General features: G+C 42.2%; 1 protein-coding gene across 2 annotated transcripts in view; it reads left to right on the forward strand.

Annotated features, from left to right (window-relative positions):
- Positions 1–1,022: 1,022 nt before the first annotated feature.
- Positions 1,023–15,021, forward strand: part of LOC111957390 (PHD finger protein 19-like) — a 34,846-nt gene continuing 20,847 nt past the window's right edge. Inside the window, exons 1-12 of one of the 2 annotated variants that reach the window (XM_023978188.2) lie at positions 1,023–1,204; positions 2,244–2,461; positions 2,728–2,809; positions 3,389–3,484; positions 4,760–4,854; positions 5,116–5,264; positions 5,588–5,683; positions 8,357–8,425; positions 11,643–11,763; positions 11,879–11,946; positions 12,228–12,374; positions 12,556–12,622. In XM_023978188.2, the coding sequence (XP_023833956.1) occupies positions 2,279–2,461; positions 2,728–2,809; positions 3,389–3,484; positions 4,760–4,854; positions 5,116–5,264; positions 5,588–5,683; positions 8,357–8,425; positions 11,643–11,763; positions 11,879–11,946; positions 12,228–12,374; positions 12,556–12,622 (1,173 nt within the window). In that variant the 5' untranslated portion in view covers positions 1,023–1,204; positions 2,244–2,278. The remainder of the gene's footprint in view (positions 1,205–2,243; positions 2,462–2,727; positions 2,810–3,388; positions 3,485–4,759; positions 4,855–5,115; positions 5,265–5,587; positions 5,684–8,356; positions 8,426–11,642; positions 11,764–11,878; positions 11,947–12,227; positions 12,375–12,555; positions 12,623–15,021) is intronic. The other variant, XM_023978189.2, reaches the window with a different exon arrangement.

The raw sequence follows: 15,021 nt of genomic DNA on the forward strand, positions 1-15,021 counted from the left end.
CCAATTATCAACTTTTCATTTTATTAACTTGGTGGTTTGGTGTTTTTTCCATGTTTTTTTGTACTGTTTTTCGATTCTTTATCTATGTACTTCTTGAATATAAGTTCCTGTCTTTTGACCTGAACCCCTCCCAGGGGAAAAAAAAGAGAAAAAGTTGGTAAAAAAAAAAATCCACAGGTTCATGCAGGCTAATTACAATGTGTTCGATTAGTTGTCTTTAGATTGCTTAAAACTTCAACATTTAAGGTAATTTTAAAAGTCTTACAAGCGTGTAGCAGTACTTACAAGTTATATATATCAGCAATTATATAGCATAATTGATTTTTTTTAGAAAGGATAGAATTGGCCAAATAATTGTCCCCTCAACTCATCTACTAAATGACATTTCAGTCGATCCTTGAGATTTCCTCTCAGCATAGAGCCATTAGAAAAATCCTCACGAACAGACAGCGGCACTGTGGAAGTAAACAGAGATCTCGTTGGATTTCATGTTTTTTTATTTGCTGAAGAGTAAGCTCAAATAAACAGGGCAGGTTCCGCAATTGCTAGTATAGCAATCCTAGGATTCTCAAGGAATTTGATTTGAAAACCTCTCAAATGACTGTCACATAAATGTCGTGTGTTATTCATTACATTCAAAAAAAATGTATACATTTAATCATGCAACAGACAGTAATGTTACATACATGTTGCAGGCATTTCAAAATCATAATTCTTTACAAAAATATATTATTAGTCTTATGGTGATGATGGTGGTGGTGGTGATGGTGATGATGAATAGGGTAGTGGTAGTACAGTGTTGTGTAATCAGTAGTAGTGGTAGATAGTATTACAATCATTGATAATAATCATAATAACAAATAGTGCGTGAAAGTATATGTGATTTGAAAATAAAAAAAGACATGTAGAGATTTGCAAAACGTAAGAGGCTAATTTGAAGAAAACAAAGGCTGTTCCTCCGCACCTTGTGAGGAAATATTGAACTTCCTGTATGGTGATGATGTGTTTATGTTAATCACATAGCTAAGGCAAAACCTAAATGATTCGCGGGAAAAAGTAAAAAATGGCGACTAGCATAGTTTGAACTTAAGCGCCCGTACACATATTTGCAAGAAGAGACAACTCCTCGCTAATGGGACGTTACTCAACAGCAGCAACAATATTTCGAGTTTTATCGAACCTGGATTGGAAGTTTATCAAGGGGGTAAGAAGTCTGGATTACATTACAGCAAAATTTGATGTTTTTTTTGTATCTCCTAGTTTTTATGTCTCAAACTATTATTTTATGTAACGTGCCCAATGTCATATTTCGGTTATTCATTATAGATTACATTTAGCTAGCAAGCTAAAATAGATGTTCCTAATGCAATAGCGATACACTATACCCAGGGCCCAGGGGCAAGCAACAGATACGTTTCATTGCATTGGTTTGACAGTTGCAGCACAGTTTAGCGGGCTAACTTCACTAGCAGCTACTTTACCAGTTACCAAGCTAGCTATATTCAATATTGCTACAATAGCTAGCTACATTTGATAGCTAGCATTTTAGACTAGCCAGCAACGTTTTGTGACTCTAGAAGACATCCTGTTGAGGAGATGCAAAAGTGTCCGATCAGATTTGCAGAAGAAAATACTTTAAACAGCTTGAGCTGGCGATATGCCCATCATCTTATTGATGTAAGTTAACTTAGCCAATCAACTAGTCTATTATCAGTTTGATATAAGTTACATTCGAGAGTTGCTATAGTTTGATAGCCTACTAACTACTACAAGTTTGTAAGCCATGTTACTTTTTAATGCTGTGCACGATTGTTTGGCTCGAGCAAGTGCTGCAATCTGCGACTGCGTTGACAAGTCCACCTTAAATGTGCAGACTGGCTGTAGTTAGCTGATGAGTCAAACCTGTAGGCTGTGCTGTGATCTACACGCAGTAGAAGATTGAGTCATCAGACATCCGCCTCAGAACAGGGGAGGGGTGTTAAAAGAAATATGTTGTAGGGCTGGATTTCATGATAGCATGGGCATATGTTTAAATGTTTTTGTAGGCTGTGTAAATCTCAGGAAATACTTTGTATGACACCGTAACAGCAGGTTCTGTCAATGCATGTAATAATACATACATGTGATCAACAACCCCAAAATTACAGGACAATGTTCAACCACCACCAAACCTCCATAATGTTGTGATCAGGAGGACATACTGTGTCTACCACAATGACGATGTAACTCCCTGATTCGCCTAGGAAGTGTTGTAGTGTGTGGACAGCCCAGCTGCAGCATGTTGGAGTCAGCATACAGAGATGACTTCTGCAGTGTGGAGTCGAAGAAGGGGCTGGATGCCAAGCGTTTACCCCAGAAGATGGAGCGGAGCTTCACAGACCTGGAGAGCAGCCTGACCGTGGGCCAGTATGTCCTGTGTCGCTGGTCTGATGGCCTATACTACCTGGGGAAGATCCAGAGAGTAAGTGCTCAACACAAAACATTCCTGTTATCAGTCAAATACTGTAGTATACTGCCACACAATGGTTTGTATTCATTTTATTTACTACCCAAATACCGCTATTCACAAAATGTGATGGTTTCTCTGTAGTTTTCAGGGACCACATCTGTTATTCGTGTTTTTATGAAAAATCTATTGTAATACACTATTAGAATAAAACTGTATTAAGGCTGCTGTAAACGATTTGCCTCCGCCTCATACTGGCTGTTTTCACTTTTCTATTCAAGGTGAGTACCTCCAAGCAGAGCTGCTTTGTCACTTTTGAAGATAATTCAAAATTCTGGGTTCTCTGGAAAGACATCCAACATGGTGAGTGAAGAGGGACTAGAATATTGTTGTTGTCACAGTGTTCAATAAAAAAAACGTGAATTAGTCAAACGTACTACACCCTACATCTTCAATGAATGTATGTCTGCTGATAATATGGATCTACACCATACAGGTTCAACATATCAAAAGCTCGCTCTAAAAGCCATTAGTAATGTAATCCACTTTGAACAGCATTACACAACAGCCTAACGGGAAATCATTAACATTTTGTGCTGTACCTCTGTGGAACCTCATGAAGCTGTTTTAGGCCTTTATTCCTTAACACTTTTTCATTGGCTAGCCGACACTTGTACTATGTAGTAGGCCACTTAATGGTATATTTAGATACTTCCCTAAAGGATTTAGCTGTCCTTCAAACTCTTCAACCGTCACGTTTCATTGAAAGGCCTATTTATGTCAGTAATGCCCTGCCGATTGCTTCTAATTTAATATCTTGCATGTTCTGTCTACATGTTGGTTTCATGTAGCTGAAGGATGAGAAAGCTGAGAATCCCACTCCAGCTCTTCATTCATCATTGAATATACCCTAATGCTATTCTTCTCTCCCAAAACATGCAGCTGGAGTTCCGGGGGAGGAACCCAAATGCTCGGTTTGTTCTGAAATGGTACTGGTGTCTGACAATGAGATCCTGATATGTGGGAAATGTGGAATAGGTGAGTCACTGTAGAGTAATGTATAGTCTGACACTTCAACATTAAAACATAAGTGGTGAAGTTCCCCTTTAAAGGAGGGTGTGGCTACAACCATCTTTCTTGCCCTGATATAGCCTACAAGAGGATGTTGGTTAAGCCATGGTTAAGTGGGAGGAGAGGAGATCGCATTGCTTATTGCATACAGGGTTCTGTATGCTTCTATATTTACTTCCACAACTTTATGTTTAACTCTTTTAATTATTTAACACTCACTCTAAAAGCATAAACTGTATCTTTGAACTGTGGTAAATGGACTGGAACAACATACAGAACTTAAGATTGGGAAAATGTGTCCAACTTGATGAAAAGTATCCTAACTGCATCAAGTTATCTTCTACAGTTCAGTTAAAGTGGAACTGAACATTTTCAAGTTGGACAAGGCGAGTGTACAGCAAGCCTCTGTGACTCATAACATCATTTACTGAAGCCTGTGTACGTTAAACTAAGTACTTTCCATGGAGGTCTGTCTTATAGAGACCGGTCCCATTTGCAGTCTACGATTTGCAGGTCCTGTCTTCAGGCTGTGGTCTCTCGTTGGTTCGGTTTTTACATGGCACTTAATTAAAGTCATTGGGAGAATCTCAATTTCATCCTCTCTCCTCGCCTCCTTCTGAAAACCCATTGAAGGAGAATGTCAGAGGGGAGGGACCTCTGGCTTTCTCATCAAATGGGTTTAGAGAAGGGGAGAGGAGAGGATGCGAGGAGTATGTTATTGAGATTCTCCCATTGATTGCTTTGGGAGTCCACTCCTTCTGGCTTCCACTAACATTTGCTGATCATGGGATTAAAAGCTTCTAGTTGGTTGGGTGCCACCTTCAGATAAACATAACACATTGATGTGGCTGAAAGTGCGGCCGGCAGTAGCACTTTCATTAATCCATTCATTTATTTCTATTGGGTTTGAGATGATACAAGGCAAGCGATATTTTTCAAATATTTAACCTTTATTTAACTAGGCAAGTCAGTTAAGAACAATTTTTTATTTACAATGACGGCCTACCCCGGCTAAACCCTAACCCGGACGACGCTGGGCCAATTGTGCGCCGCCATATGGGACTCCCAATCACGGCCGGTTGTCATACAGCCTGGAATCGAACCAGGGTCTGTAGTGATGCCTCTATCACTGAGATGCAGTGCCTTAGACCGCTCTGCCACTTTGGAGTTCCGGGGGGAGGAACCCAAATGCTCGGTTTGTTCTGAAATGGTCTTGGTCCTCTTTGTTTTTGTTTTTTCCAGGTTACCACCAGCAGTGCCACCTGCCAGAGGTGGAGAGCTCAATGGATTTGTCACCATGGTTTTGCAGGAGGTGCATCTTTGCTTTAGCTGTGCGGGTGAGTATTATTGATAGAACAACCTGCTCAAGGAAAACTAAAATGACTAATATAATGTATAATATGACTGTTTATCTAGGGTCTTGTTCAGTAGTGAGAAAACGTTTGGAAAAGGAGTGAAATGGAGAGGCACTATCTAAACACGTCCTATAAGAAAACACATTTTTGTTTTCTGTTATAAAACATTTCGCTATGATGTGTCCTACAGATCACTGTCCTATTGCCGAACCATGTTGACGTGGCTGTTTCTTCTCTTCACAGAAAGGGGGAGCTCTCAAAAAGGGCGCTATAGCAAAAGCACTGCAGGCCATGAAGCAGGTGCTTACCTACAACCCAGAAGAGCTGGAGTGGGATTCTCAGCACCGCACAAATCACCAACAGTGTTATTGCTACTGTGGAGGACCTGGAGAGTGAGCGTGCTGGCTAGACAAACTGTAGCATAGCATTTACATATCCACACTTTTAAAATCCATTAGCAGGTTTTGTGACTCAATGAAGGCACAGCAGCTGTATTTGTTTGATGGCCACAGCAGCTGTATTTGATTCAGATGGCCACAGCAGCTGTATTTGATTCAGATGGCCACAGCAGCTGTATTTGATTCAGATGGCCACAGCAGCTGTATTTGATTCAGATGGCCACAGCAGCTGTATTTGATTCAGAAAGATGCCTCTTAGCACTCTGTTGCTCATTCAGTGACTACTACTTTTCACTAAATGGCTGCTCTCCACCCAGGTGGTACTTGAAGATGCTGCAGTGTTTTCGGTGTCAACAGTGGTTCCATGAGGCCTGTATCCAGTGCCTACAGGAGTCCATGATGTTTGGAGATAGGTGCGTAACATTGTTATCAAACAGGTTTTATTCCCACGGTCCGGTAGGGCTGGGCAATATGGCCTAAAAATCATATCTAGATTTTTTTCAATGTCATGGGGGATTTACGATATACTGTATATTTCGATTTTTAAAATGTTTTCCCTGAATAAGCCTTGTTGTACAATAAGGGAAAGGGTGATACCTAGTCAGTTGTACAACTGAAATGTGTCTTCTGCATTTAACCCAACCCCTCTGAATCAGTGAGGTGCGGGGGGGGGGGGCTGCTTTAATCGACATCCACGTAAAGGTCAATACACTGCATGTAAAATTCTACCTAGGCTAACTATAAGCCTTCCACAACCATAAAACCCACTAATAATTATTTTATCAAAATAGTTTAACCTGCTTTTTTACAGTAATCACTGATCTGGCTTTCAAGTCTGTCTATGAAAATGCAATGCAATTTTTGAAGAAAATGTAACCAGAATCATGCACATGCACTAATAATGACCAACTTCTAGTAGTAGGCACATGCTAGTGAGTAGCCAGCTCATATTTCAAGTCTAGCCAACTTGGATCTATTTGCTTGCTAAAAAGAGAGAAACTGTTATGAATACACCCTCCTGTCCATCTCAAACTGTTTGAACATCATAGCCTGTGCACAGTGCACACGGCACAGAAGGAGACGAGACCAGAAAGACATAAAACGCTCATGAAAACAAACAGAAAAACGTGATTCTTGTGATACAGGCATTTGGAACATCGCGCTATAACATAAATTATAATTAATCAAATTGATATACAGTGCATTAGGAAAGTATTCAGACCCCTTGACTTTCTCGAAATGTAACGTTACAGCCTTATTCTAAGATGTATAAAATTAATGTTTTGCCTCAATCTACACACAATACCCTATAATGACAAAGCGAAAACGTGTTTTTAGACATTTTTGCAAATGTATTAAAAATGAAAACAGAAGTACCTTATTTACATAAGTATTCAGACCCTTTGCTATGGGCCTCGAAATTGAGCTCAGGTGCATCCTGTTTCCATTGATCATCCTTGATGCTTCTACAACTTGATTGGAGTCCGCCTGTCCGTAGAGCTCCGAGACAGGATTGTGTCAAGGCACAGATCTGGGGAAGGGTACTAAAAATATTTCTGCAGCATTAAAGGTCCCCAAGATCACAGTGGCCTCCATCATTCTTACATTGAAGGAGTTTGGAACCACCAAGACTGAGCAATCGGGGGATAAGGGCCTTGTTCAGTGAGAGCTCAAGAACCCAATGGTCACTCTGACAGAGCTCCAGAGTTCCTCTGTGGAGATGGGAGAACCTTCCAGTGGGACAAGCATCTCTGCAGCACTCCACCAATCAGGCCTTTTTGTGGTAGACTGGCCAGACGGAAGCCACTCCTCAGTAAAAGCCACATGACAGCCCGCTTGGAGTTTGCCAAAATGCATGTTATTCAATTACTGCACCCACACTGCTCGCGTGCGCCAACGAGCGTCTGCGACGCCAAGGGCTAAAATAGAAGTAATTCCTATTTTTGACGCAGATTGCGCTGAAAGTCCTGCCTCTCCCATCTCCTCATTGGTTTATAGAAGCAGGTACCCACGTGCCATCTCCTCATTGGTTATACCCACGTGGGTGATTGAAAGACGAACTTTGTTGCCGGTTGTCGTGGTAACACAATGATAGTTTAGATGCGATCACCATAAGTTCAAAGATGAAAAAGCCTGGAAGGAGGAGAGTTGACTAGAAACGATTCGGTTGGGCGTTTTATGTGTGGATTAATTGTCGGAGTAGAGGTCCTTGTGCATTTCAGGTAAAATAACAACTCAATGTTTATATCCCAGGACAAATTAGCTAGCAACAGCAAGCTAGCTAAATAGGACAAATTAACGTTAGCTAGCAAGTGCAAAGCTAACTAGCTAAATTGCCATACATGTTTTATGCTTTTCGACCTGTCCCCAAATTAATGTCATTGGTTCAGAGTTTGTTTAAATATTTTAACCTGCGTGTCATGATCACGTTTGGTGTAGGGGGACAAAATAAATGTATGCACGATAGCGCACGCGCGCAGACGGTTTGGGTTCCGTGTAAGCACACAGCCAAGACAACGCATAAGTGACTTTGGGACAAGTCTCAATGTCCTTGAGTGGCCCAGCCAGAGCCTGGACTTGAACCCGATCGAACATCTGTAGAGACCTGAAAATAGCTGTGCAGTGTTGCTCCCCATCCAACCTAGCAGAGCTTGAGAGGATCTGCAGAGAGAAATGGGAGAAACTCCCCAAATACTGTTGTGCCAAGCTTGTAGCTTCATACCCAAGAAGACTTTAGGCTGTAATCGATGCTAAAAGTGCTTCAACAACGTACTGAGTAAAAGGTCTGAATATTTCTTTTTTGTTGTTGAATAAATTAGCTAAAAATGTCTAAACAGTTTTTGCTTTGTCATTATGGGGTATTGTGTGTTGATTGATGAGGGTACTCCGAATGCACTGTAATGCTCAGCCCTACGGTCAGAGCAAATCCTGGGAAGTCAGGGGAAATAATTGTCTTGGAAGTCATAAGACATATCATGGAAGTTGAAGGTGTAGCCAGATGACCGAGGGACAATATTGATTTTGATTTCCCCTAGAGGCATGTGACCTGTGCTTTCTCCTCTGATCTCTCTTCCTTTCTCTTTCAGGTTTTACTTGTTCATCTGTTCCGTGTGTAATAAAGGACTGGAGTACATTAAGCGCCTGACTCTCCGATGGTAAATGGCTACTATTATTTTCCTACCTACCTCTGAGGCTCACTCAGGGGTACTTTAAGAATACAAAAGGCATTTGTTTCGTATAGTGCAGGATGTATGCAGGTGGAGGATGTATGTAATGTATGCAATGATTGTGCTCTTGTGCGCATAATGTCGTAGGGATAGATAAAGTCGTACAGTATTGCACTGTATTGGTGTTAATACACATAGTGATGCTGTGAACGATTCAGGCAGCACAATAGCTCTGATTAAGAGGACTACATTTACACCTCTCTCTAAACCCAATTTCCTATCTGCTAACCCATAGGGATGTATAATTGAGAATTCCATTTATGAATATGATGAAATAAATTGTCATACTCATACCTTATTATCTGATATGCACCTTATACTTGTGAATGCTGCAGGTGAGGGTTCCACACTCATTAATTGCTATCAGCTCTAGATACATTACAATCAGTTCATCTTTAGATTTTCAGGCCTTCAAGGAATTATGCGTGATTTATTTTTATTTGTTTATATATATTTGCGGTTTTGAGATTTTGCATGGCAATATTGTCCAATTTGTCAAAAATATGGTTTGATTCGACCATATTATGTAGGGATGTACCGATTCACCGATACGCATTGGCCCCGATTCAAATATGTAAGCTGCGAGTGCAATGGTCCGCGGGAACCCAAACCGATCCAAATGAAGCATGCATCAGTAAGAAAACCAAACATTACAAATCGGCAGTTCACTAATGTTTATTACTCATATAATTGTTTTCTGCCTTATTCCAAAAATACACTACAGCTATTTCAGCCACACCCGCTGCTGACAGGTGTATAAAATTGAGCACACAGCCATGCAATCTCCATAGACAAATATTGGCAGTAGAATGGCCCGTACTGAAGTGACTTTCAACGTGGCACTGTCATAGGATGCCACCTTTCCAGCAAGTCAATTCATAAAATGTATGCCCTGCTAGAGATGCCCCGGTCAACTGTAAGTGCTATTATTGTGAAGTGGAAACGTCTAGGAGCAACAACAGCTCAGCTGCAAAGTGGTAGGCCACACCAGCTCACAGAACGGGACCGCAGAGTGCTGAAGCACGTAGCGCGTAAAAATCATGTGCGAGTTCCAAGCTGCCTCTGGAAGCAACGTCAGCATAAGAACTGTTCGTCGGGAGCTTCATGAAATAGGTTTCCGTGGCCAAGCAGCCGCACACAAGCCTACGATCACCATGTGCAATGCCAAGCGTCGGCTGGAGTGATGTAAGGCTTGCCGCCATTGTACTCTGGAGCAGTGGAAACGCGTTCTCTGGAGTGATAAATCACGCTTCACCATCTGGCAGTCCGATGGAAGAATCTGGGTTTTGCGGATGCCAAGAGAACGCTACCTGCCCAAATGCATAGTGCCAACTGTAAAATTTGGTGGAGGAGGATTAATGGTCTGGGGCTGTTTTTCATGGTTCGCCTAGGCCCCTTAGTTCCAGTGAAGGGAAATCTTAAAACAACATTCTAGATGATTCTGTGCTTCCAACTTTGTGGCAACAGTTTGGGGAAAACCCTTTCTTGTTTCAGCGCGGTTCATACAGAAATAGTTTGTTGATCGGTGTGGCCACTAGAGATTGCATCATCTGTGGATCTGTTGGGGCGGTATGCAAATTGGAGTGGGTCCAGGGTTTCTAGGATAATGTTGTTGATGTGAGCCATGACCAGCCTTTCAAAGCACTTCATGGCTACAGACATGAAGGCTACGGGTCGGTAGTCATTTAGGAATGTTACCTTAGTTTTCTTGGCCACAGGGCTTAAAACATGTTGCTATTACAGACAGACAGGGAGAGGTTGAAAATGTCAGTGAAGACACTTGCCAGTTGGTCAGCGCATGCTCGCAGTACATGTCCTGGTAATCCGTCTCTCCCTGCGGCCTTGTGAATGTTGACCTGTTTAAAGGTCTTACTCACATCGACTGCGGAGAGCATGATCACGGAACAGCTGGTGCTCTCATGCATGTTTCAGTGTTATTTGCCTAGAAGCAAGCATTGAAGTAGTTTAGCTCGTCTGGTAGGCTCGTGTCACTGGGCAGCTCTCGGCTGTGCTTCCCCTTGTAGTCTGTAATGGTTTGCAAGCCCTGCCACATCCGACAAGCGTCTGAGCCGGTGTAATACGATTCGGTTTTAGTCCTGTATTGACGCTTTGCCTGTTTGATGGTTCGTCGGAGGGCATAGTGGGATTTCTTATACGCTTCTGGGTTAGAGTCCCGCTCCTTGAAAGCGTCAGCTCTAGCCTTTAGCTCAGTGTGGATATTACCTGTAATCAATGGCTTCTGGTTAGGGTATGTACGTACGGTCACGGTCACTGTGGAGGCAACGTCATCAATGCACTTACCAATGACTGATGTGGTGTACTCCTCAATGCCATTGGAGGAATCCCGGAACATATTCCAGTCTGTGCTAGCTTAGCATCTGCTTCATCTGACCACTTTTTTATTTATCGAGTCACTAGTGCTTCCTGATTTAAAATGTGCTTGTAAGCTGGAATCAGGAGGATATAATTATGGTCAGATTTGCCAAATGGAAGGCGAGGGAGAGCTTTGTATGCATCTTTGTGTGTGTCTGTGTGTGGATTAAAGGTGGTCCCGAGTTTTTTTTCCCCCTCTGGTTGCTCATTTAACATACTGATAGATATTTGGTAAAAAGGATTTAAGTTTCCTTTTATTAAAGCCCCCGGCTATTAGGAGCGCCGCCTCTGGGTGAGCGTTTCCTTGTTTGCTTATGGCGGGAATACAGCTTATTCAATGCTGTCTAATTGCTGTGAAAAATACAGATGAAAACTTTCTAGGTAGATAGTGTGGTCTACAGCTTATCATGAGATACTCTACGTCAGGCAACCAATAACTCGAGACTTCCTTAGATATTGTGCACCAGCTGTTATTTACAAAAATACATAGTCCGCCGCTCCTTGTCTTACCAGACACCGCTGTTCTATCCTGCCAGTACAGCGTATAACCAGCCAGCTGTATGTCGATAGTGTCGTCATTCAGCCATGACTCCGTGAAGCATAAGATATTACAAGCCCTTGCATAATATGTGGGGAATTGTTGATTTGGCAAAAACAATTGCAATCGTTTTGATCCTGGAGGGACTGGTTTTTGTTGAACATGCGTGTCTTTTATCTACTCTCATTTCATCTCTATTTTGAGCTCACTGATTGTCCCTGGTTTCTTATCCAGGGTGGACGTGGTGCACTTGGCACTTTACAACCTGGGAGTCCAGAGTAAGAAGAAGTACTTTGAGCTGGAGGAGATCCTTAACTTTGTCAGCATCAACTGGGAGCATTTCCATTTGGGAAAGGTTAGAACCACCAAATGAATTATTTTCTGAATTCTGAGTAGGAATCCGGATAGGAAGTTGATTAATGCCATCTCAAGCCAATTGCATCAGACTAACATTTTGATATTCCCCACAGCTCTCCAATACTCCTCCAACAGAAAGAGGCCAATATCTCCTTGATGCTCTGAACAACTACAAGAGCAAGTAAGACATCTCTCTCTGTTGTATTCAGATAATGCATTATAAAACTACTATTTCATTGGAAATCCCATCAACAGCATATGCTGAATCTGCCAATGTAATTCTCATGTCCAGCTAACAATAATATAGTATGGCCGCCAACATTCAGTAAGTTGTTTACTTGTTGTTCTGGGTGATAAGAGTATTTGTTACAACAGACATGTTACTTGGCTGAAGGTTTATTTGTTGACATCACACCTCCTTTACCAGACCATGACCTTCTCATCCCCTCTGTATTTCTCCAGGTTTCTCTGTGGGAAGGAGATCAAGAAGAGGAAATGCATCTTCCGCCTGAGGACACGCGTTCCACCCAACCCTCCCTCCAAACTCTTTCCCGAGAGGGCCCAAAACGAGGGATGGAGAGGACGAAAGAAAGGCGCAGACAGGAACAGGTATTTCACGGCGTTGTGATATGCTGATATTTTGGTTTTCATGGGAAACGTGTATTTCAATGAGGCCTGTCTTGGCTCAGTCAGAAAGTGTTAATCAATGTTAAATGATGCTATAAGGCTGTGCCAAATTGTCACCCAATAATCATATTGTTTGGTCAGAAAGTGAAAGTTGTCTCTTTAGCTCTCTCCCGGCAGAGAAGAGGAGGAAGAAAAGGTCGAAATGGCTGCTGGAGGACGCCATTCCCAATGTAAGTTCTCGGATTGTCACAAGATCCTCCCTCATTCTCAAAACACCTCACGTCGAACCACTTTTCTGCTGTTTCACCCACCCTGAACGATCCAAACCCCTGCTTCTTTCACTCTTTCCCATCTCTGATGGTTATCAACGGGGCTGGAATCCCTCCCTTTCTCCATTTGTCTGTGTTTTTCTTTTTTCTTTCCCTCTGACCACTGTCCGTCTTCTAAAAGTCTGTCTTCTGTCCACCATGTCCCATGAAGAACCTTGTGTGTCATTGCCCTCATCACTGTCTCTCTCCACAGTTCTACTCAAAAGGGGATTACAGTTGGCCTTTGAGGCATTTTACTGACAAATCCCCCTGAACAGAGCAGTGCATGTCTGGTCCCCAGGCATATTCATCTCAAACAACAGACCTCTGACATTTCCTAGTAATTAAGCTAATACTGCCACGCTGGAAGGAGGAAGGTGCACTGATTTGAAAATATAGACAAAGCGTATAGTAGGGTTCTCCAACTGGCAGCCCGCAGGCCAAGTAATTTTTATTTGGCCCCAAGTTTTCTGAGCAAAAAACTACTTATTATTATTTATTTTTTTAATTGTTGGAAATAGACGAGTGACCACGTCACAAAAATCATGTGCACGCATCGATGTGGCCGGAAGGTGTGCGTTATGATTCCGAACAGTCCGATGGCTAGCAACAAATAAAAGAAGATTCCATGTGGGGAAGCGTAGGTGGCTCGTTTCAGCTCGTTGTATCTTGTTATTGATATTGTCTTGTTTTGACTGCTGTCATGTCTATGCTAACATGAAAAACATTCGCTAGCTAGCTAACCAACATCGTTAACTATGTATTTGAGAGACAAGTGCTCATTGTGCAAATGTATTTGTTTTCAATAAACATTTGGAGGCAAACTATAGTTGTCAACAGTCTAAGCTAACCCAGTCTGTTTTGCACGCATCGGTTTTGTTGCTATACAACCAACCCGTCTATAAAAGACTGTAAAAAGATCAGCAAATCAGCTCCAAATGTAAACAAGGTTTGAAATTAGGCTTTGGCGGTATCCAGATGTTATATCGTCATACTGTCCTTTTCTCATCCTGGGATTTATGGCATTATCATCATAGCACACGGGGGGTGCTAAAAACGCAAGAAAAGCCCATCGTGCCTCTATTACCAGAATGCTAACAAAATTAGAATAAACTACTAGCAAAATCAGACGCTATTAGCTAAATGCTAAAAAAAAAACAGATACCTTATTTACGTAAGTATTCAGACCCTTTATTATGAGACTGGAAATTGAGCTCAGGTGCATCCTGTTTCCATTGATCATCCTTGAGATATTTCTACAACTTGATTGGAGTCAACCTGTGGTTAATTTAATTGATTGGACATGATTTGGAAAGGCACACACCTGTCTATATAAGGTCCCACAGTTGACAGTGCAAGAACCAAGCCCTGAGGTCGAAGGAATTGTCCGTAGAGCTCCAAGACAGGATTGTGTAAAGGCACAGATCTGGGGAAAGGTACCAAAAAATGTCTGCAGCATTGAAGGTCTCCGAGAACACAGTGGCTTCCATCATTTTTAAATGGAAGAAGTTTGGAGCCACAAAGACTCTTCCTAGAGCTGGCCGCCTGGCCAAACTGAACAATCGGGAGATGAGGGCCTTGGTCCTTTTTATGGTAGAGTGGCCAGACGGAAGCCACTCCTCAGTAAAAGGCACATGACAGCCAGCTTGGAGGCACCTAAACAAGATTCTCCGGTCTAAAGAAACCAAGATTGAAGTCTTTGGCCTGAATGCCAAGCGTCTGGAGGAAACCTGGTACCATCACTACGGTAAAGCATGGTAGTGGCAGCATCATGCTGTGGGGATGTTTTTTAGCGGCAGGGACTGGGAGACAAGTCAAGATCAAGGGAAAGATGAGCGGTGCAAAGTACAGAGAGATCCTTGATGAAAACCTGTTACAGAGCACTCAGGACCTCAGACTGGGGTGAAGGTTCACCTTCCAATAGAACAACGACCTTAAGCACACAGCCAAGACAACACAGGAGTGGCTTTGTGACAAGTCTCTGAATGTCCTCAAGTGGCCCAGCCAGAGCCCGGACTTGAACCCAATCAAACATTTCTAGAGAAACCCTGAAAATAGCTGTGCAGCGTTGCTCCCTATCCAACCTGACACAGCTTGAGAGGATCTGCAGATAAGAAACTCCCCAAATACATGTGTGCCAAGCTTGTAGCGTCATACCCAAGAAGACTCAAGGCTGTATTTGCTGTCAAAAGTGCTTCAACAAAGTACTGAGTAAAGGGTCTGAATACTTATGTAAATGTGATATTTCATAATAGTTTTCTTATCTGTTTTTGCTTTGTTATTATGGGGTATTTTGTGAAGATTGACTATTTAAACTATTT

This window comes from Salvelinus sp. IW2-2015, linkage group LG33 (genome assembly GCF_002910315.2).
Source record: "Salvelinus sp. IW2-2015 linkage group LG33, ASM291031v2, whole genome shotgun sequence".
Taxonomy (NCBI): Eukaryota; Metazoa; Chordata; class Actinopteri; order Salmoniformes; family Salmonidae; genus Salvelinus; species Salvelinus sp. IW2-2015.